General features: G+C 46.7%; 1 protein-coding gene across 9 annotated transcripts in view; it reads left to right on the top strand.

Annotated features, from left to right (window-relative positions):
• Positions 1 to 24,212, top strand: part of LOC105493997 (synapsin III) — a 550,021-nt gene that overhangs the window by 499,402 nt on the left and 26,407 nt on the right. For all 9 annotated transcript variants that reach the window (XM_024796611.2, XM_011762037.2, XM_011762038.3 and 6 more), the window contains 2 exons: positions 19,987 to 20,129; positions 23,603 to 23,677. In XM_024796611.2, the coding sequence (XP_024652379.1) occupies positions 19,987 to 20,129; positions 23,603 to 23,677 (218 nt within the window). The remainder of the gene's footprint in view (positions 1 to 19,986; positions 20,130 to 23,602; positions 23,678 to 24,212) is intronic.

The following is a 24,212-nucleotide window of genomic DNA, read 5'->3' as shown; positions in this document are numbered from 1 at the left end:
ACAACTGCTCCTCCACAGGCTTTCCCATGTGTGCGTGGGCTGCAGGGGCAGGTAAACCAGGATCTTCCTTCAAAGTGCTCCAGCCAAAGCCCTTGGACTCATCCTTCATTCCTGCATTTCTCTCACACCCCACACCTTACCCATCAGCAAATCCTTTCAGCTCTACTTTTAAAATATTTCTAGAATCTACCGCCCTCATTCAAGCCACTGTCCCTTCTCATGGGGATTCTGTGATAAAAGTGGGCTTCCGACGGGTCCCTTGCTTTTCAGTCCTTGCTTTAGTCTCCTCACAACAAAGCGATCCTTTCAAGCCGTCATGTGATCCCCCTGCTTGAAACCCTCCGTGGCTCCTCATGCCATTTGCAGTAAAAACGAAAGTCGTTGCAGTGACTCGGAGACCCTACATGACCTTCCCCTTCCCCATCTTTCTGACCTGCAGCCCACCTCTCTGCCCTCCGTCCACTCCGCTGCATGCACATCGGCCTCTTCTCCAAGCACACACACCAATGTCGCACCTCAGGCCTTGGTTCTTGCTATTGTCTGCCTGGAATCCACAGGATAGGCCTGTGACTTGTTCCTCCACTTCCTTTGGGTCTTTACTCGACGACGTCTTATTAGGGAGAACTCCAGCTGCGCTATGAGAAATAGTGTCCCAAGTCTGACCCCCAGTCATCCCTACCCCACTTTACAGAATTTATTTTCCCCATACTGTTAGCAGTGGAACCTTCAGCAACCTCCATTCTTGCCTTAAATTCGACCAAGAGGCCTAAGGCAGAGGGAGAGAGGGAGGCAGGCTTTAGAGCGGGAGTGAAACTGTGTTTAAAAGCTTTACACCAGGAACAAAAGGAAGTAAAGTACACTTGGAAGAGGGCCGGTCGGGCAACTTGAGAGATCACGTGCACAGTCTGACCTTTGACTTGGGGTTGCTTCCGGGGTCTTGCATTCCTTCTCCGCTGATTCTTCCCTTGGGGTGGGCTGTCTGCATGTGCAGTAGCCTGCCAGCACTTGGGAGGGGCTGCAAGCACAGTGTGTTTACTGAAGTTGTGCACATGCTCACTTGAGGCGTTTTTCCTCTTACCAGTCGCGTGTTCCTGGAGGAAGGTCATATACCAGTTACTCCGCCATTTTGCCTCTTTAGTGCACATGCTTGAGCCCAGTCGCCCAACTCCTGAGATCTTATCAGGAAGCTGCTGATGATCAGTTTACGGTTTTTCCTTTTTTTTTTTTTTTTTTTGAGACAGAGTCTTGCTCTCTCGCCCAGGCTGGAGTGCAGTGGTGCGATCTCGGCTCACTGCAAGCTCCACCTCCCGGGTTCTCGCCATTCAACTGCCTCAGCCTCCCGAGTAGCTGGGACCACAGGCGCCCGCCACCACGCCAGGCTAATTTTTTGTATTTTTAGTACAGACGGGGTTTCACCATGTTGGCCAGGATGGTCTGGATCTCCTGACCTCGTGATCCGCCCACGTCGGCCTCCCAAAGTGCTGGGATTACAGGCGTGAGCCACCACTCCCAGCCAAGGTTTTTCTATCTATTGGGAGACTGCTGTTCCCTGGTGCCAGCTGCAACCAATTATTACTTTAGAGAGACAATTAAAAACTGCCTGATCACCTGAAAGTCGCCTGACATTTCTGGTGGATGGGGAAGGGCCCTCTTAGCCTCCTCATGTCTGCCTGACTAGCTACTCTAACAGTAGTACTCATCTGTCATCTCCACCTAATATGTCATATATCTGTTTGTTTATCTTCCCACCCAACCCTGCCATTGTCTCCTTGGTGTCTACAACAGTGTCTGGCTTGTAGTAGAGACTCAATAAATATTAATTGAATGAATGTCTGGGCTTTAGAGTTAGACGGACCTAGTTGAAATCTCAGTTTTTCTGTTCCAGCTGTGAGTCCTGCAGCCAATGACATAACCTTGCTGGGCCACAGTTGTTTCTATATGAAATGGGAATAATAGTACTTACCTCATAGGATTGTTATGAAGACTAAATGAATACTGTATATCGTGCATAGACAAGCACCCAGCACATAGAAAGCACTCGTTAGAGGTAGCTGTCACTGTCCATCATTGTTATTATTACAATCCCTGTCATCATTATTTATTCACAGGCTGAGTCACATGGTCCCAGACCAGTGCCCCACCCCAGCCTCCTCAGCCTCTTCTCTCCAGCCAGAGGTGGGGCGGGTGATTCAGGTGGTGGCAGCCTGCCCTGTGAGTCAGCCCTGAGCCCCGGCCATGTTAGGGTCCCCTGGCACAGGCTGCCTTGGCCAAGGGGCCCTTGAGTTGAGTCATCAGGGCCGTGATTCCAGTGGGGGATACCTTGGCAATAGAGTTTGGCTGGTACAGCTTGCCCTCCCGGATCCTTCCAGGACTGGGCACCTGCCCCGTGGCACTGTCAAGACCTGCACTTTGCCAACTCAAGCCCATCTGTCACTGGAGTTTGCAAAAACCCACATGAGGGGAAGTGGGAAAGGGAAAAGACAGGAAAGAGAAAAGATAGGGAAAGAGAAAAGTTGCCTCCATCCTCTGCATTCAAACCAGGGCAAGTGGACAGGTCATGGGGTTCTGAATTCTCCAGACCCAGATTCACATCCTCATTCCTCCACTTACTAGCTGGGTGCCCTCAGGCAAGTTCTCCACATCTCTGAGCCTCATCCGTGAAATAGGAAGGACAACATCTCCCTCCCAAGATTGCCAAGAGGCTCTACTGAGTGGACATGCACTGTCTTCATATCCCTAATCTTTCACAAAGCCTTCTCAGATATATCCTACAGGGTTTCTGAACCTCAGTAACATTGTAAAGAGGAAGGAGGAATTGCCTCTCTCCCAATTTTCCTCCTAACTCCTCATTCCCTCACTTGCTCCAGGAAGGAGAGGGGCCAATCTAATCCTTCTTTCTTTTATTCATTCAACAGCTATTTATTAAGCACCTACTATGTGCTAGGTGCTCTGCTAAGCCCTGGGTAGAGAAGTCATAGTCTAGTGGAATAGGCAGACAATGCAAAAGCAAGCAAATAAATACATGAGTTAGAAGCTCAACTTGGTACTACTTGTTGAGAAGAAGAGATTGTTAAAAGAGAGAAAAACGCAGTAGAACTATCAGAGAAAAAAACTTCTGACCTGGTGACACTTACACAAAACATATGAAAAGTGACAACAAGCCAGCCAGGCACAGAACAATGGAGAAGAACTTTCCAGGTAGAGAGAACAGCAGATGCAAAAGCCCAAAGGCAGGAAAGAGTTTGGGTTGTTTAGGAAGTGCCGGATCAGTAAGTTGGAGTGTCACGGACGAGGGCAGAGTGGCATGTGACAAGGCTGGGAAAGGTGCCGGGTGAACACGAGGCTCCCCTCCCAGTTCCCTTCTTCTTAGGATCACAGCCTTGCATTGCCTGTTTCTGCTGCCTAGAAACAGTTGCTTCATAAATTATTTCCAGTTTTATGGTTGTTTACAGAGACAGGGCTTGTCTGGATACGTCATGGCCAGAGGCCCATCCAGTTGTTTTGAAGATTAACTGAGATAATACATGTAAACTGTGCAATACAGTTGCTGGCACATAGTTAATGCCCAATAAAAAGCAGGAAAGAGATCTTGAAAGAATGCGTGTGAAAATGAGATAAAGCCTCATGCCAGCACCCACTGTGAATTATTATTTTGCAGGTTAATCTCCATAATCATTACCAAGAAAATTCAGGCGGACTCCATCCCCTCACTGGGGAAGCCTTCTGCGCCCATGTCCCCTCCCCTTGTGAATCAAGGTCCCTCAGCCACGTGCCCATTGTGGTGCTGGTCACCCTCTATAGAATTATCTGTTCATGTATCTGCCTGTCCCATGGACTGTGAACTCCTTCATGATAGGAATGGTACCTTAATAATCTTTTTAATACAGCATTTGAGCAACATTTTCTTTTCAGATATGCTTAAGGACTGTTCTAAAGAGCGAGCTTACTCTCACTAACTAACCCACCTTTGTATGCACTAAGAACATGGTCCTGATGCATCTGTCTTGAACAGAGTTTATACCATCTTAAAAAGTGTGATGGGCGCGGTGGCTCACGCCTGTAATCCCAGCACTTTGGGAGGCCGAGGCGCGTGGATCACGAGGTCAGGAGATCGAGACCATCCTGGCTAACACGGTGAAACCCCGTCTCTACTAAAAATGCAAAAAACTAGCCGGGCGTGGCAGCGGGCGCCTGTAGTCCCAGCTACTCGGGAGGCTGAGGCAGGAGAATGGCGTGAACCCTGGAGGCGGAGCTTGCAGTGAGCCGAGATCGCGCCACTGCACTCCAGCCTGGGCGACAGAGCAAGACTCCGTCTCAAAAAAATAAAATAAAATAAAAAAAAAAATAAAGTATAGATTGACTAGGCTGGGTGCAGTGACTCACACTGTAATCCCAATACTTTAGGAGGTCAAGGCAGAAGGACCATTCAAGGCCAGGAGTTCGAGACCATCCTGGGCAACACAGCAAGACCCCATCTCTTAAAAAAAAAGATACAAGAAAACTATAGAATAGGTCATGGGGTATACCTCCTCCCCCCACCCGCCCCCATAGGTTTCTCAGACCTATGTTTTACATGAGGAGCAGTCAGGCTTTTTTCCCCAGAACATTCCACCAGAGACTTCTGTTATTTACTGTTAGGGGGGAACTCCAAAAGCCATCACATTAGGGCTCCAGTTCCCAAACTCTACACTGAGAAGTCCTGGAGCGCCACAGACTCATGGGGGTAGCACAATATACTTTTTAATTTTCAAGGGAAACATAGCAGTTCTCAGCGTCTGTCAGACGCCATGCAAATTAACGGCCGAACTAGTTTCATTTCTAAATTAGATCATATGTTTCCTTCAGTGATGTTGCATCTTTGTGAAGCTGAGTTTTTGGTGGTGGTTGTGCCAAAAACTAAGTACCATGTGAAAATCATGTGGGAGAGGAAATGAGGAAAATGGTGTCCAGTCTGATTCTAAGGTTCAGGAATTTGTACACTGCCCAGCAAGCACCCACATCCCATTAATAAGTAATTGTAGTTATTTAGGAATGAAATAAAAACATTCTGTACTTTTTTCAAATGGTTACTAAATCGTTAGGATGTAAACACTTACGAAGCTATTTCACTCGAACTACTTAATACATGAATCTGCTTAGTACTTCTTTGGCCCTAAGAATGCCATGAAAAAATTCTTGAGATGGTCACCATAAACCAAGAAGGCTTGGGAACCTCTGCTTTAGGGTTTTTGCAAGTCCCCGTTGCTTTTTCTGAGTCTTTGACGGTGAACTCGGGAATTGATTCTGAGCGAAACTCTTTGAGCATGACCTGGTATTAATATTAGTCACACAGAACTTATACCTAATTCTGTCTTGAGAGTCTGGGACATGCAGGCTGGTTAAGAATTTCCGGGGAGGTAAAACAGAGATTTAGTCCATCCCTCTTGACCCCATCCGACTAGTTTCTTAATAAGCTGATACCACTTTGGAATGAGCTGGATGCATGCCTTCCTGTTATAAAAACAGGAAAACAAGCATCCATTTGTGTGCCTGGGTTATGGTTTTATTATCTCCAACTAGGAGTGGCCTGAACATCCAGTTGGCCCTGCCAGCTAATTTTTGCCAGAAAGAAAGGCCACAGAGTGACTGTTCTGAACCTATGGTGATTATTTTTGGTATGTGTTCTGCTGACTTTTCGCTGATTTGTAAATAACCTGGTTCAGTAAATTACCTCATGCAGTTATCTTTATTTTAAAAAAAAAACCAGTATGTCCTGGCCATCACACCAGGAGGGAGCATGCTCCAAGCTGGGCCTTCTCTGGAGACTTGCTGGAGAGAAACTCAGCAGGGTGAGCAACTGGTCACGGTTGCCTTAAATGTTTTCTGGGTGATTGAAATAGGGCAATAAGCTTCAGTTGCTCATGTGTCTCTGTATCAGGATTGATTCCAAATCACTTTCTGGGAAGGATCTTGGCCTCACTCCTTGTGTTCCTCTCTCAGGAGAGATGAGATGCCCCCTCTTCAAGCATTATTCCCTGTTAGCCCTCAGCTTTCACAAAAAGATGTTAAGACCCAGTTTTCTGTTAAAGCTTGTGAGTTTCAGCATCAACCTCAGGGCTATTGCACCTCCTTTTTTCCTCTGCCTAGACTCTCTTCCCTCTACAGTTCTCATGACTGGCCCCTTCATTCATTCTTTCAGCAATTATTTATAGAGGACCTACTATGTGCCAGGCCCTATGCTGAGTGCTAGGGGTATAAGAAGGAATAATAATGATAGTTATAACATTTATTCAGCATTCATGATGAGCCAGGTGCTCTTTTAGTGCATTTACGTGTAGTATCTCATTGAAGGCTCAACAGCAATCCAGTGTTCAAGTTATCCACATTTTGTTGATGAGGAAAGTGAGACACAGAGAGGTTAAGTAAGTTACCCAAGGGTATGCAGCAAATAAGTGATGGAGTTGGGATTTGAGCTTGCATTTTTTTTTTCTCAGCAAGGCAATTTTACTTCTATAGAAGGGTGCATCTCGCAGATGGAGCAATGGTGAGAGCACACCAGACAAAGGAGGGAAAGGGGGTCTTATTCCTAATGCAGCTAGTTCCTACTGCTGTGTCTTTCCTCTGTTGGCTAGGGTTGGACCACACAACCTAAGAATTAGGAACTAAGCTAATTCCAATTGGCTATTTTAAAGAGAGCAGGAGTACAACCCAGAGTGGTGGGGTGAGTAGTTTGGCGGGAAGGACAATTACAGAGCAGGTGACTAAGGATGCCTAAGGACAGAGAGCTTGCATTTTTAAACACCCCTCCCTATAGAGGAGGATGTCTCCCTAGCAAGACACTGAAGGTTCCTAGTCTTATGGGCTTATATTTTAGTGAAGGAGAAAGGCAGTAAATATATTAACAGACAGGTAATTTCAGAGAGGTGAAAGTGGTAACAAAAATGATAATAAATCAGGAGATTTCAGTAGAGACCTCCCAGAGCAGACAGGGAGGAGTGGCCACTGTATATCAGGTACTTGGAAAAAGCCCCTGTGGAGGGATCATCTGGGCTGAAACCTGAAGCAACTAGCCATGGACAATATTCAGGAAAATTGTTCCAAGCAGCAGGAATAGCAAGTGCAAAGGCACTGAGGCAGGACCAAGTTTGGCTGAATGCAAAAGAGAGATGGCCAGACACCATCTCTCCAACCTGGGCTGCACACATCTGCCTGCAGAGCTTCAACAGACACTGGTACCTCTAAAGATTTTGAGGAAATCAGCCTGAAATTTGGCCTGGGCAAGGGGAATTTTCAAAGGAGATGATGGCCGTGGTCCAGTGAGGGATGGTGATGGTGTGGACCAGGGTGGTGACAGTGGAGGTGGTGATGTCTCTCCTTCAGCTGCTGCTCCCCCATGTACGATTTTTAAGTGGCTAAAAGCCAGCCTTTCTCCCATACAACCCAACTATAGTCCACAGGAAGCATTTGCATTCTGGGCCTGGATAAACTCTGGGATGTGGGCTAACCCCAAAGGCTGGGATCCTCACCTACAGATGCCCTAGGGATCAGTACCAGTCCACCAGGCCCCACCTCACTGGGTGTCCCATAGACTCTCTTACCAGACCTATCCACCAAAAGGCCAGAGTAGGCTGGCACAACATTTTCTAAAGAAACCACCATTTCAAAAAACTTCCCTTATCTCCAGCAACCTAACCTTGTTATATAAACATGGGTGAGTTGGCTAGGTCTTGACTATAGCAGTCTCTCATAGCACACTTTGGGAAATAGCAACTTTGTCTTCTTGATTCATCTCAGACTGAGACAGAGTGAGACCAATTTTCTATCACCTTACATTATTATATTTATAGAATATTTCCAGACAAGTACAAAGAAATCTTATCACTAGGAGGCTTGAAGTTTAGAGTAAGACAGAATTTTTTTTCCAGATTTCCTTTTTATATATTTTACCTTTTTTGCCATGTCTATATATAATTTTTTCAAGTAAATAATAAGCTTTATTTAAAAATGGATCAAAGTGATCACTGCATTGCATTTATTGGCCATCTGCAAACTGCTTCCTTTGAATAATGCTTTAAGAAGAGGACATGAAGACATGAGATGCTGTGGACTGAATTGTGTCCCCCATAAAGCCCATATGTTGGAACCTTAATCCCTAAAGTGATGGGATTTGGAGATGGGATCTATGGGAGGTAATTAGGTTTAGATGAGGTCACGATGGTGGGGCCCTCATGATGGGATGAGGGTCCTTATAAGAAGAGATACCAGAGAGCTTGCTCACTCTCTCTCTCTGGCACATGAGGACACAGCAAGAAGGCAGCAGTCTGCAAGCCAGGCAGAGAGCCCTCGCCAGAACCTGACCATGCCAGCATCTTGATCTAGGACTTCCCAGTCTCCAGAACTGTGGGAAATAAATGTCTGTTGTTTAAGCCGCCTAGTCTCTGGTACTTTGTGATAGTAGCTCCAGTAGAGTAAGACAGAAGCCTAACTAAGTGACATTATAGGAAACAGCCAATCATCAGAGAGCACTGTTGAGGCTTACATTTGTTACATATCACAGTGTCCTCTATAGGAGGAGCTCAGGAGAAAACCCATACAATTTTATTGCAAGAATGGGTTGTAATTCTCTTAGATACCTTGTGCTTTTTCCTCTTAGGGAGACTGAATCATATTACTGATCAAAGTTTCTTTTCTTCAACAGACACACAAAAAGGGGTCACATCTATATCGAGACATAACCACTGTTAACTCCAGTCTAAGTACAATTTTATGTCCTCATCTTTGTTTTTCTCCTTTAGTCCTGCTTGTTTTTAACCTTTTATTATGAAAAGTTTCAAATATACACAAAAGAAGAGAAAATGGTAAACTGGAACCCCATGTACATTTTAGCTCACACTAAAAAAAAAATAAATAAATAAATAATAAATAAATAAATAAATAAACCTTTGACTCAACTTCAGTCATTATCCACTGATGGTCAATTTTGTTCTATGTGCATCTCAAATCTTCCTCTCAAACACCTCTGGATACTTTTTTCAGATCTAATTCTCATGCTATAAAATTCACCCTTCTAAAGTGTTTTCAGTTTTTTTTAAATTAATTAATTTATTTTTTCGAAACGGAGTCTCGCTCTGTCACCCAGGCTGGAGTGCAGTGGTGCGATCTCAGCCCACTGCAACCTCCGCCTCCTGGGTTCAAGCGATTCTTCTGACTCAGCCTCCTAAGTAGCTGGAATTACAGGCACCCGCCACCACGCTCAGCTAATTTTTGTATTTTTAGTAGGGGTGGAGTTTCACCATGTTAGCCAGACTGGTCTCCAACTCCTAACCTCGTGATCCACCCACCTCAGCCTCCCAAAGTGCTGGGATTACAGGCGTGAGCCACCGCACCCGGCCTTCAGTGTTTTTAGACTATCTACAAGGTGGAACCATCACCACCATATAATTCTAGCACATTTTCATCATCCCATGCCAATTAGCAGTGACTACCCATTCCTCTCCCCCAAGTCCTTGGCAGTTGCTCCTCTGCTTCCTCTCTCTATACATCACTGGAATATTTTAAAGCAAATCTCAGATATCAAGTCATTTCACCCATAAATTTTACAGTGAGTATTTCTAACACATAAAAGCTTCTTTTTTTTGGTCTCTAATGTAGCCAAAGACCTAAAAACATAATAATAATTATTTAATATCATCTAGTATATCATCAGTGTTGAATAGCCTCCTGTTAATTGATGTGTTCCATTGTATGCAGACAAGGCCTTCATATTCACGTGGTTAGTATGACGTAAGCCTCTCGTGATGTATAACAGTTCCCTTTCCTCTGGTTTTTTTTTTTTTTTTTTTCCTTGTCATTTATTTATTGGTGGGGGAGACCATTTTTCCTGTAGAATTTCCCACACGCTCATTTGGCCAATGGCAGCTCCATGTTGTTCCTCTATCACCTGCCTTCCCTGTAAACTAGTAGTTAAATGCAGAGATTTTTATCTGAATCAGGTTCTGGATTCTGGCAAGAATACTTCCCTAGTGCAGGGTGGGGGTAGGGGCTATTATCTTGCATCACATCTGACTGACAAGTCTCTCTGCTGAGATGTTAAGATTGGTCCTTGAGCTCAGGTATCGTCTGCCTGATCCACACATTATCACGTTTCCCATCAACCTTTCCCCAGTGGCCCTGGTATTGATCAGCATTGCCTCAATCTGTTACTGCATTAGGGGCTGCAGAAGGATGATGTTCTAATTCTCTTGCTTTTGCATTTAGTAGCTAGAAATCATCAAAGAGAACATTTCTTCTTCACTGTTACTTAGTCATCTTTTTGGAATAATCAGATAGTGTCTTAGCATCCTCCAAAGATAACCAATGACCTTTTTGTCATTGGTTATTAACAATTTAATATATTTCAATCTATTGAAGTCACTATTTTTTCTGATACTTAAGTTATCCCATCTTTGGCTAATGGGAGCCCTTCTGAGTTGATTTATATGTCTTCTTAACATGGTAGCTTTCCTTTTACTAGCATGATAAGATGTTTTGAACTCATCTTGTACATTTTCTGCCCAAACCTGGAATCAGTCATTTCTCCAAGGAGTCATGGAAGTCTTTCAATAACATAATGGTTTTTAGAGACCACATCTGGATGCTAAATACTTTTATTCTTATTTTTTTGGCCTTTCTGGGCCTTTTTGGCAGACACAGGAAAAAATGTATATATGTTTTTAAGAGAAAAATGCATCATAAATTCATCCTGATATCTTGAATTCAAATCTTAGATTACAACACTTATTTATTTTATTTTGAAATTGTATCCCTTTTCTCTTACATTTAAAAATATTGGGTCCTAATAGCATTATTACTATTATAATGGCTTTAAAATAGCAATACCATTATTATTACTAACAAGTTGAATAAAATTTTATATTTCTTAGCAGTTTTTAAAAATCTTTTGGATATTTTCTGCTAGGGATATATAGTTACTGTTGTGTTGATTTTTTTTTTTTTTAAATCTGGTTAAACATGTGCCAATTACTGATCAAGCTGTTAAGAAATAAATTCTAGGCCGGGCGTGGTGGCTCAAGCCTGTAATCCCAGCACTTTGGGAGGCCGAGACCGGCGGATCACGAAGTCAGGAGATCGAGACCATCCTGGCTAACACGGTGAAACCCCGCCTCTACTAAAAAATACAAAAAACTAGCCGGGCAAGGTGGCGGGCGCCTGTAGTCCCAGCTACTCGGGAGGCTGAGAAAGGAGAATGGCGTAAACCTGGGAGGCGGAGCTTGCAGTGAGCTGAGATCCGGCCACTGCACTCCAGCCTGGGCGACAGAGCGAGACTCTGTCTCAAAAAAAAAAAAAAAAAAAAGAAAGAAATTCTAGTGTGAAGGACAGTCAGGTAAGTATATCATAATACTGTGGGTTATAAGTAATAGTAAGAATTTATTTATCTAAGAAATGGAATAGCACAGAGATCCACATTCTCAGCTTTCTGTTACAAAGTCTCTTGAAATAATTCCTCTCTGTAAGTTTAAGCCACCAGCTTAATATATTGTTAGACTGAATAACTTTATTTTGTTTTCTATTTGCAGGAAATTCTTTTCTCCAGTTGATTTATTTTGTTTTATAGTTAATAACCACTTTTGCTTGCTTCCAAAGTCAAAATTATAAAAACAAGATATATACAGTGAAGACTAGCTTCCATCCCCATCATCTCCTGCTTCCCTTCCCTCTATAGGTAACATTCTCATTTGTTTTTGGTTCATTCCTTCATTGCCTTTTTTTTTTTTTTTTTGAGATAGAGTCTCGCTCTGTTGCCCAGGCTGGAGTACAAAGGTGCAATCTCAGCTCACTGCAACCTCCGCCTCCCAGGTTCACACAATTCTCTTCCCTCAGCCTTCCAAGTACAGGTGCACACAACCATGCCCAGCTGATTTTTGTATTTTTAGTACAGACTGAGTTTCACTATGCTGGCCAGGCTGGTCTCAAATTCCTGTCCTCAAGTGATCCACCCACTTTGGCCTCTGAAAATGCTGGGATTACAGGCGTGAGCCACCACACCCAGCCTGTATTTTTTAATCAAATATGTGCATTGCCCTGCCCACAAAAAAATTCTTGATAAAAGTTTGCATGTTGGCTGGGCATGGTGGCTCATGCCTGTTATCTCAGCACTTTGGGAGGCCAAGACTGGAGAATTGCTTGAGCCCAGCAGTTTGAGACCAGCCTGGGCAACTTGGTGAGATCCTGTCTCTACAAAAAATAAAAAATTAGCCAGATATGGTGGCACATGCCTGTAGTCTCAGCTACTGGGGAGGCTGAGGCAGGAGAATTGCTTGAGCCCAGGATGTTGAAGCTACAGTAAGCCGTGATCATGCCACTGCATTCCAGCCTGGGTGACAGAGGGAGACTCTGTCTCAAAAATAAAAATAAAAATAAGGATTGCATGTTATCCTCATTATTCTGCACCCTACTTTTTTCACTCCATAGCAGTATGTAGATCCTCCTCATTGCCTTCTCGTGACTGCAAAGCATTCGATTGTATTCATGCAGCACCATGGATGCAGCTGTCCCCTGCTGAGGAACATGTGGGACAGCGGTCAATGCACCATCCCGGTGGCAGTCTGCCCTAGATACCTTCTTATCCCAAATGCCTCCTCTGGCCAGAGGACCATCCCAACATCCCTCCAGCTCCATCCACACCTCTAGGCTGCCCACCCCTGTCTTCAGGATCTCATCTAACTCCATCCTGTCCTCAAGGCTTATGGTGGAGCTATAAACCTCTGAGAGTACAGAATATGGCCCAATTGTTGACAAAAAACTTTCTTTTTTTTTTTTGTTTTTGAGACGGAGTCTCACTCTGTCACCCAGGCTGGAGTGCAGGAGCACGATCTTGGCTCACTGCAAGCTCCACCTCCTGGGTTCATGCCATTCTCCTGCCTCAGCCTCCCGAGTAGCTGGGACCACAGGCACCCGCCACCTCGCCTGTCTAGTTTTTTTGTAGTTTTAGTAGAGACGGGATTTCACCATGTTAGCAATAAAGTGGGATGAAGGGAGTAAGGAGAGCTGGGTGGGAGGAGCGACCTCACCTAGAGTAGCTGGGGAAGACAGGTCTGAGATGCTGATGCCAGACAGGATCCTGAATTAAGAGAGAGGTGAGCCGTGCAGGCTAGGAACAGCACATGCAAAGGCCCTGAGGCAGGAATATGTCAGGTGGATTCTGGATAGAGGGAGGGGACAGTCTTATCTGATCTCTGCTGACGAAACCATACCTGGAGTCTGTTGTGTAATTCTGGGTACCACATAGTTTAAGAGATTGTCAAATGTGGGCATTTCAAGATGGTGAAGGGCCTGGAAGCAGCTCGTATTAGGAATGGGTTAGGGAAAGAATGACTTGTGCACACCTGGGTGGTCCATTCAAGTGGATGAAGTGCAGACACAAGGCAGAGGGCTAAGACTTGCTCTACAGGATAATGAGGGCCATTCATTCATTCCTGGTGCGATATACAGCAAAACAGGTTAGAGGTTCCCTAAAGGGGAATGAGCTGCCTTGCCTGATAGTAAGCTTCCTGCTACTGGAGATATTCAAGCAAATAGCAGACAGTCTACTAAGTATGTGGATGACTTCCCCATCCCGGGTTGGATTTTGAAATTTGGAACAGGAGACCTCTAAGCTGAAACCCATTCAGAAGATTTGGAATTGCATCCTGACTCCTCTCTCCAGTTTCTCTGCCTCTGTCTCCCCTCTCCCTCCTTGCTCAGCCTCAGGACAGAGCATACATGCATGCATACACACACACATACACACATGTGTGCACACAAGCACACAAGAGGGTAAAGCAATTCAGAAAGCAGGAGAGGAGAAGAGTGTGAGAACCTGAATGGGGGAACCATGAGGGGAAGGAGGCAGGAAAGACAGAGGAAGGAATGAAGAAGAAATGAGAAGCAGGAGAAGAATGGCGACATTGAAAAGAGGTCAGGAAAACTGAAGGAGACAGAGTAGGAGGTGGAAGGGAGAGGCTGGAAAAAGATAAGACAAGAAGTAAGCAACAAGGAAAAATCAAGGAGGAAAGAGGTGCAAGAGGAAGACAGATGACATTAAAAGTAACAGGAAGAGTGGCTGGGCATGGTGGCTCATGCCTACAATCCCAGCACTTTGGGAGGCCAAGGTGGGAGGATCACCTGAACCTAGGAGTTCGAGACCAGCCTGGGCAAGATGGGGAAACTCCACTTCTACAAAAAATACGAAAAAGAAAAAATAGTCAGGTGTGATGTCATGCGCCTATAGTCCCAGCCACTCAGGAGGCTGGGGTGGAGGATTGCTTGAACCTGGGAGGCAGAGGTTGCAGTGAGCCCTGATTGCACCACTGCGCTCCAGCTTAGGTGACAGAGCAAGAGTCTGTCTCAAAAAAAAAAAAAACAAAAAAAAAAAACAAAAAAAAAAAACAGAGTAAGAGAGAAGGCAAGGAGTGAGGAAAGGGGAGAAAGGGGAGGGAGGAGACAGTGAGAAGGCAAGGAAGGAAGAGAAAGGAGAGAGAGAAGGCGAGAGGAGATAAGAGAAGGGAGAAGAGAGGCAAGGGAGGCTAGGGTGTGGGTGGGTCTGTTTTGGAGAGTTCACAGTGGCCCCATCATAGCCCCTGGGCAGCGAATGGGTAATCTTGAATCACAGCTCATTGAGGGCTTCCTGTTTTCAGTTTGTCTTTGTGAACCCTTGGAGGGATTTCCAGCCAGTAAATAAAGCAGAGTGCCAAGACTCCCTGCCCAGGCCAGCAGCCATTTCACCATCCTCAGGACTGTGTCCCCAGTGCCCTCTCACCCCAACTACCCTCTCTGGCCTGAGGACCATCCCAGAGTCCTCTCCAGCACCCACCCACCCAGGTTCCAGACCACCTGCCCCCTTCGCCAGAATCCCGGAATCCTTCCGGTTCTCAAGAACTTGTGAGGAAGGCAGAAACCCTCAGAGAACGCCGCACCCACCCAAGAATGCACGGAAATATCCACCTTGTAAAAGACAAGTTTCCTTGAAACACAGTTTCTTTGTCTTTTTGTAGAACTCCCTTGTTTTTCCTTCCAGTTTCTTGCCCCCCTCCCAAATTATAAGCAGGTCTTGATCCAGCCTTCTTAAATTCAATCCAGAAAACTCGTGTAGAGCATGTGCAATGTGCCTGGCACCAGTGCAATAGCTGGGGACAGCACTCGTCTGTCCTCAAGAAGCTCACAGTCTAACGGGGAGACAGAAATGGTGGTTCCAGGGGTAGAATCAGTTTTTTATTGCCCAGGTGTCATACAATGTGGGAGGCCCTCCGTAACGAAAAAGAACATAAAATCAGCTGGATGTGGTGGCACCTGTAGTCCCAGCCACTCAAGTGGCTGAGGTGGGAGGAATGCTTGAGCCCAGAAGTTCAAGGCTGCAGTAAGTCATGACTGCACCACTGCACTCCAGCCTGGGTGACAGAGTGAGACCCCGTCTCTTTAAAAAAAATAAATAAATATAAATATAAAATAAAATAAAAAGGAACATTTGGCCAGGGCCTTTCCTGAAGCTTTGAAATGCCTTTGTATAAGAGACCTGGGCTCACACCTGTAATCCCAACACTTCAGGAGACTGAGGTGGGTGGATCACTTGAGGTCAGGAGTTCAAGACCAGCCTGGCCAATATGATGAAACCCCATCTGTACTAAAAATACAACAATTAGCCAGGCACGGTGGCACACACCTGTAGTCCCAGCTACTTGGGAGGCTGAAGCAATAGAATCGCTTGAACTCAGGAGGCAGAGGTTGCAGTGAGCCAAGATTGCACCATTGCACTCCAGCCTGGGCAACAGAGTAAGAGAGACTCTGTCTCAAAAAAAAAAAAAAAAGAGAGAGAGAGAGAGAGACCTGGGTTCCATGCTCACTGTTGGAGAGAACAGAATGGGACCCCAATGCACAACCACTCAAACAAAGACAGAAGAGAAGGGTTCCCGGAGGGTGGCTGCCCACTCCGGAATTAAACCACTATCTCTCTGCTTTCTCCCTTTGCTCTCTTTGTCTGCTCTGTGAAAGAATGCATGATGTATTCCACAAAAATTTACTTCGGGCTTATATAATAATTGGGATACATTTCAGCTGCCATAACAAAGACTTACAATGGTGTAAACAAACTAGGACTTTCTTTCCCTGCTCTGCACAAAAGCAGCCCAGGGCTGGCGTGGAACCACCATGGTTTCATGGCCATGGGCTTCTTCCATCTTATGGATCATCCATCCCTGGTGTATTGCCCTCAGCTACACTGTCAAAGATGGTCCACACTCCAGCCAGCAAGGAGAGAGAAGTGGGGAGTAGAAAGCCCTCCCCTGCCCTTTAACGGCACAGCCTGGAAGTTCGTACACCTCTTCCGCTAACATCTTGTTGGCCAAAATGTGGCCACACAGTGGTATGAAGATGCCAGGGAAAGGAGAGAGAGTAAAGTGTACCCTGGGTGGACACATGCCCCCCATATCAGGGTGTATCATGACTGTAAAGCAAGAAAATGATGCTGTGGGCAGCTAGACACCTCCGAGGTAGCCTGCTCTGTGCTCAGGGCTGTCTAGGAAACCAAGGTGCTAAAGAAGTTCTGGTTCTTCCCAAAGCCACCAAGGACAGAAATGTGAATTAAACAAGCCGTCCCTGCAAACGCTCACCCGATTCTGTCATTTTGGCAATTCCAATTCTCTCCACCTGACCCTGGATTCTGGCAGAGATGAAAGCCCAGGACCATCAGAGGGGCACTGGAGAAAAAGGTGGCAACATAGACTGTGACGAAGTTGCCAGAAAGGAAGGGTGAGAACTGGGAAAACAGTGGTATGGAAATCATATTACCCAAAGTTCAGCAATTTCAGGTGCTACAGAGGGTCAACGCAGGGCAAGGACCAGAGGCATTCTATGGGATTTGCCAAAGAGGGGACCAAATCAGTCGCAGGAGAATGGTAGGGAGTGAAACCTAGAGAAAGTGGGTTGAAGGGCAAGTGGGGAATGAAGATGTAGAGAGAGACAGTGGAGACTGAGGTTCTGAAAAGCAGGAACGTGTTGAGAATGGTGGATTCTTGATCACGTTAATCCAAAGCATAAAGAATCGGTGAAAAGCAAGAGACTAAAAATAATGAGCAGAAATGTCATTTGGCTGCTTTAACGAAGACCCACATAATAGGGGCCAGGTGCAGTGGCCAAAGTGTGTAATCCCAGCACTTTGGAAGGTCGAGGTGGAAAGATCGCTTGAACCCAGGAGTTGGAGACTAGAGTGGTCAACATAGTGAGGCCCTGTTTCTACAAATAATCAAAAATTAGCCAGGTGTGGTGGTGCACACCTGTAGTCCCAGCTACTCGGCAGGCTGAGGCAGGAGAATTGCTTGAGCTCAGGAAGTCAAGGCTGCAGTGAGCCATGGTCACGCCACAGCACTCAGTTGAGTAACATATTGAGACCCTGTCTCAGAAAAAAAAAAAAAAAGACCCAGAGAACAGTGGCTTAAACAAGATTAAAGTTTCTTTCTCTCCCATGTAAGAGTCCGAGTCGAGGGCTGATAGCGAGCTTCACACTGCTAGTGACCCAGGTCCTTCCAACTTTCTACTCAGCCATCCTCAACATGCGGTTTCCACCTCATGGCCCAAGATGGCTGCTGCTGCTCATACCATCATGTTCACATTCCTAGCCAGAGCAAAGAAGGAAAAAGGACGGGGAAGATTATCTTCATCTTCAGGGCACCACCCAGAGGTTGCTCATATCACGGCTACCCAGTTTTCATTGGCCAGAGCTTGGAGACTTGGGCACATCTAACTGCACGAGAGACTGCAGCAAAGTAATCTCTGGCTGAGGAGATCAGGTGCCCAGCTAAAACCAAGGGCTTAGAAGACCCAGAACGAAGGGAGGAGGCACACCACCACCGCTGCAGCTGGGAGGAAGAAGGTGGGGTAGCTGAGTTTGAAAAGGGCTGGAAAATAGGGAACTCTTGCCTGGTCATGTTTATTTTCTCTGCAAATTGAGACTTGGAGTCATCACTTGCAGAGACGGCTTGTCCAGCCTCTCTCCTGTTGCTGTTTGTGTCCGTTATGGTAGAACAGGCAGGCACCTATACACAGACCCCTGAGATGGTTCAAGGAAAAGCTGTGCCTTCGGAGTCCAGAGTTTCAAGCCTAGCTCTGGGCTCAGCTGCTTTACAACCTTGAGCAAGTCAAGAGATCTCAGTTTCCTTATCTGTTAAGTGACCACAACAGTGCCCAGCCTGCCCACAATCCTGTTTGGACCCCACGGAGAGCTGTAAATACCCTGCGTAAGCAATGCAGCTGGGCAAATGTGAGTGGGCATTCTTGTGGGAGGGACAGAGTCGCCGAGTCAGTGCTGAGCCTCGAAGGGCAGGCAGAAAAGGGCTGAGAGGGAGATAGGAAGGACATGAGATGGGGTGTGGCCGAGACCAACCCCACGCAGACCGCCCAGCGCCCAGCCACTCCACAGGGCTCTGCCCATCTCTGACCCAGCATCAGAACTCCTCTGCTGTCGGGGTGAGGGTGACAGGGAAGAAGGGAGCTGCTTCTGAACAAGCAGGGCTCCCACGGCCAGTGGGAGGGAGCAACTGGCCCAGCTGTCCACAGCCGCTGGGAGTCAGCCTCTGTTCTGTCTTAAGATCACTATCACGGAGCCTTGGCCTCGTCCTCTGCGCTTGGCCTTAGAAGCTCTCCTGGGACCTCTCCCCAAGCCCGGGACACCTCTCTGTGTTCCTGGCTCAGCCCAGTCAACAGTGTGAGTTTCTCTCCCAGCCTCTGGCCTAGCAAAGCCAGCCTCTCCAGTGTGTGGCTGTGTGTGCGCACACACACACACACACACAAACACCACATACTATACACCACATGTACAACACACAGCACACACAGCAAGCACACCACACACATCACACACCACACACATCACACACCACACACATCACACACACAAACAAGCACCACATACTACACACCACATGTACAACACACACCACACACAGCAAACACACCACACACATCACACACCACACACATCACACACTACACACACACAGAAGCAGCACATACTACACACTACATGTACAACACACAGCACACACAGCAAGCACACCACACACATCACACACCACACACACACAGAAGCAGCACATACTACACACCACATGTGCAACACACAGCAAACACACCACACACATCACACACCACACACACACAGAAGCAGCACGTACTACACACCACATGTACAACACACAGCACACACAGCAAACTCACCACACACAAATACATCACACACTACACACACACACACACCATGTGAACACACAAAGAACATACCACACATAGCATACATCAAACACATGCAAACACACCACACACAGACATCTCCCACAAACTCCACAACACACACCAGGATACACGCTCCCTACACATACACACCACACTCACATATGCACACTCCCTTCTTCCTAACTGGACCCTCTGTGTCTCATATCACACCCCTCCATTCAATCCTCTACACAACTGCTTCAGTAATTTTGTTAAAACGCAAACTACGCCATTTCCTTGTTTAAACTCCACTCCCTCTTTCAGCGGCTCTCCAGAAAATTCAGGCTAAAATCCTAGCTCCTTCCCAGAGACGGTGGCCCTCCAGTCTGTTCCCCGATGGCCCGTGCAACATCCCCCGTCAGTGAGCCCGCGCCACCTGCCCTTTCCCCCACTGTGGGTTCCTCGCGCATCTCTGGAAGATGGCCCCACAACTTCATCCATCTGAAACGTGTTCATCCTTCCAAACCCAGTTCAGAGCTCACCTCTTCTGTAAAGCTTTCTCGACCACCCAAGCGGAATCGCTCCCTTCCTTTCTACAGCTTGCATGGTGTGTGGTGGAATGATTTGCTTCCCCTGTCTGTCTTCCCTGCCAGCAGGTGACCTTCTGAAGGGAATTCATGTCTATAGACAGAGCACTTGTTCCTGGCATGGGGTGGGCTCAGTGAACACGGGGTGGGTGGCACTCATCCCCCTCGTCCTCCCACACAGATCAAAGTGGAAAACCAGCTTGACTTCCAGGACATCACCAGCGTGGTCGCCATGGCCAAAACCTACGCCACCACCGAGGCCTTCATCGACTCCAAGTACGACATCCGCGTCCAGAAAATTGGATCCAACTACAAGGCTTACATGTGAGTCTCTGGGGCAGGGGCTGGGGGAGCGTGGGAAGGGAGCCCAGAGGTGCATGTCCAGCCACTGTCTCCTGCACCCAAGGGCGCATCATTATCCTCCATCCTATCTCCTTACTGCCTTTCTTCTCTGGCCAATGCGGCCGAGGGGCTAATACTCAGTCACTGCTTATCCCCAGGCAGATATTTGCCTACCCAAGCAAGGGCTGTTTCCTCCAGAGCAAGAAAGGTGCTTGGCACGTCTAGGGAACTGCACATACACACAGGATATATGTCTTTGAGAGAGAAATCTGGGGACAAATCAAGGAGGGCTTTGAATACCTTGCTGAGGGTTTTGGATTTTTTTTCCTCTTCTGAGCAAAGGATCTGTGTTTATTAAAAGGTGACCATGAGGCTGCGAGCTGCCAAACGGTTTCTCTGAAGCCAATAAGACCAATGAGGAGGTTACACCGGATTTCTCTGCCTGCAAGCAACAGAAACCACACATCATTAACTTAATGGGTTTTTTAAAGGGAATTTATTAGAAAACCATGGATTATCAGAAACTTAAAAAAAAGCAAACAAAAAAATCTCCCAACTCAATTATCAGTTTCGGAAGCATTAGGATACAGAGCAACCCAGGAATGTGGGCAGCCAGAAATAATAATAAACAATTTTCACGGCATCCCCACCGGTAAATGAACCTGCCCTAGTCATTTTCAGGGCTTAACTCAAGATTGCGATTCCATGGAAAAAGTACTGATTAGTCCAACTTTGACTGTGTTTTATTGATTAGAGAAAAGCAGTATGGAGAGTCCCACCATGAAGGCATGCAGTGTGGGCAGGGCCATTGCCTAGTGGAAATAGAGGTGCTGAATCTAAAGGAAAAGGAAAGAATGCCAGGCGGAAAAAAGCAGCCCGCCTTCACCTGGGTGGTTCAACAAAGGATGGATTACATGGGGCTGTGGTTATCAGGATGAATGGGGACTTCTGGAGTAGGTGGACTGTCTCGTCCTTGGGAGAGCTCTTCGCTCCAAGCCCTCTCTGTGTTTCACTCTGGAATGTTATTGTTAGTTCCACTTGAAATGATGGGACCCCAGAGGGCCAATCGCTGCCTGGTTGACAAGCATTTATGGGGCACTGACTGTGTGCAGGGCTCCATATGTGAGGACTGCAAGGGTTAGCCCTGGACAGCTGGAAGGTCCCTCCATCCATAGGCTTCTGTGTGGGTAGCTTGTGCTTTAAGCTAGGGGTTGGCAAACCACAAGCACAGGCCAAATCCAGCTGCCACCTGTCTCTAAATACAGTCCTGTTGATCACAGCCTTGCACACCCATTTACAGATTGCCTGTGGTTGCTTTGGCACTACCTGGATTGCCTAGACCAAGGGTCAGCAAACTTTTTCTGTAGAGGACCAGGTGGTAATTTTAGGCTTGACGGACCATATCGTCTCTGTCGCAACTGCTGCGCCCTGTCATTGTTTGTGAAACTAGAGGAGGTGCAGGCAGTTGCCCTAGAAGGAAGTATTCGCAGGAAAGGGATGGAACTCATTTTCAAGGAGTAACTCTGCCCTATGCCACCAATCAACCTCTTCCTCCCACGAGGCAGGCCAGACCTGCCCCTGCTCTCAGATGGCCTTGGGGTGATAAAGTCACCTCCTCCCTGCCCACCGTGAGTTATGGCCCATTCCAGTGCATTCCTGAGGCCCCCGCCATAGGTCATGATATCATTTCCCTCCTCTCTTCATTGTTTCAGCTTCCACTTGACATTGACGACACCTTGTCCCAGTTTTTTTCTGCTTTTTTTTTGTTGTTGTTCTTGAGGATTACCTCATTGCCGCATTTTTTCTGCGGAGCCTCCCTGGCCTGACAGCTCCACTTTGTCATGACTTACGGAGTTTCCTGGACCTTGGCCTGGCCCACCTCCAAAGGAGGGGGTTCACGTCAGAGTTCAGTGTAGAATTTCCCCAGCCGTTCAACCTCCTCTGGCCCCACTCCCTGCCTTGTACTCGCGCCTTTGTGCTTGTCGCTGCTGGGCTGTCATTCTTTCTAGGTCCTAGCAGACACAATAAGGAAGTACATGAGTGTATCCTTACCCATGTATTCATATATATCCATAATTATTTCCGCATATCCCCATCCACATCCCTATGAGGCTGAACAGAATCCTATGGATGTCCCGGACCTTCATCTGGTACCACTTGGTTCATTTTAGCCTTTCCTGGTTGCTAATCTATAACTTCCCACTCCAACAGAGAAAAATCCAGCTCCCCCACTCACCATCTGTCCACTTTTTTGGTTCCGTCTCAGTGGATGCGCCCAGTCTCAGAACTGCTCACCTGTAGCCTCATGGGAAACAACCTTGCCAACTATGGTGCGGTGCCTTATGGCTCCTGGTGGTCATCTATTCTCAGCATTTTTACATTTGATTTTCTCTTTTACAATGATACAGTTTTGTGTCAATTCCTCTCCCCAGTTCACCCTTTGATCTCAACCACATACCTTCCGTTGACCATAAGACAAATAGCTTTACCTACACCCCTGTGCTTAAACTTGTTCAGTCTTTGCCGAGGCCAGATGCACCGTTAGGGATAGGTAGCTTGTCTGGATTCTCCCCCAGTGTACACAGTTCCTCACCCAGTAGGTACCTACTGGGCACCTACTGCCTGCCAGGTCCCACTGGATACTGGATATACAGGGGATGAAGTTAAACATGTCCCCTACCCTCAGGGTTCCCCTCCATCGGAGAAGAGAGGACACTAACGCAGTCATCAGAAGGGAGATGAGCATTCCTGAGCATTCGTGTAGGGTGTAGCACCGGGCAGTCTGTTTTTGCTGGGGAAGGTGGGCTGTCAGGAAGTCGTATGTCAGATGAAACCTGAAGGATGAGCAGGACTTAGGGAGGCGAAGATGGAGACAAAGACTCTGTGGAGTAAAGGGAAGAAGGCATGCAGAGGCTGTGACACTGGGAAAGAGCCATAGGCAGCGGAGCACCGGAAGAGAGGTCGGTTGTTACTGGAGCAGAAGAGGCAAGGAAACAGAGAAGGATGGCAACACAGTCAGAGACCAGAAGGCATTCCTAATCTTTACCAGAAAAAAGTAGTCACTTCTCTCTAAGGGTCACTTTTCTAACATTTTGGGGCCCTCAAAAGATTCCAGACTCATCAGGGGCTACACACACTGCCCTCATTCTCCTAAAAAACACGCCAAAGTTTGGGGGATTTCATCAGATGATGTAGGCATTTTTGAATTCAATCTTTCAATTTCAAAGATGACTTAGAAAACAATACCTAAGATCCAACAAATAAAAAAGGCAAACAGCATGAAGGGAAATAAACATAGGAAAATATAGTTGAAGATAAAGTATGTACCTAAGAATACATGCCATTACGTGAGCCAGTCATTTCAGTCAGAGCCTCCTGACAGCCAAAGCAAAGAAGGAAAGCAGATCAGGACGAGCATCCCTAATTCCCTCAATGTGTTATTTGTTCTGGTACAGGAGAACCTCCATCTCTGGGAACTGGAAGGCCAACACAGGCTCTGCCATGCTGGAGCAGGTGGCCATGACAGAGAGGTAAGAGACAAAGGAGGTGTAGGGAGAGGTGCTGGCCATGGTAGGAGCTGAAGGGGGAATGCAACAAACAGCCCTGAAAAGAAGGCCACTCTGCCCTCCATCCAGTGCCTCACCATCCACAGAGCACTTTTCTAGGTATGATCATCTTCACTGCCCACAACAGCCTACAGGGCAGGCATTAAAATAACCCCATTTTACAGAGGGGAGAAGAAAGCTCAGAGAGGGGAAGTGATTTGTCTAGGACCACAGAGCTAATTAATGACACAGCTGAGAGTAGAACCCTGCTGTCATGACTCCAAGTCCAGGGTCTTTCCAGCCCTGACCAGCTGCTATAGGAAGAGGTCAGGAAGCCCTGGCCAAGCCCTCCTGTGCGCTGACAGCTGCAAGGAAGCGTTATTAGGCGACCAGGCATATTGGAGAGTCCACTTCTCTCTCAAGCTTCTTTCCATCTCAGTACGAACAGGGAGAGGTTGATGTCCCCTGAATCGTGCATATTTTAGGGATGCTTTCTGGCTGAAGGTTTTTTTCGGTCTTT

The sequence above is a fragment of the Macaca nemestrina genome, chromosome 15 (genome assembly GCF_043159975.1).
Source record: "Macaca nemestrina isolate mMacNem1 chromosome 15, mMacNem.hap1, whole genome shotgun sequence".
Lineage (NCBI taxonomy): Eukaryota > Metazoa > Chordata > Mammalia > Primates > Cercopithecidae > Macaca > Macaca nemestrina.
Note: the sequence above shows the minus strand (reverse complement) of the source record. Positions and strands in the feature narration are given on the sequence as shown.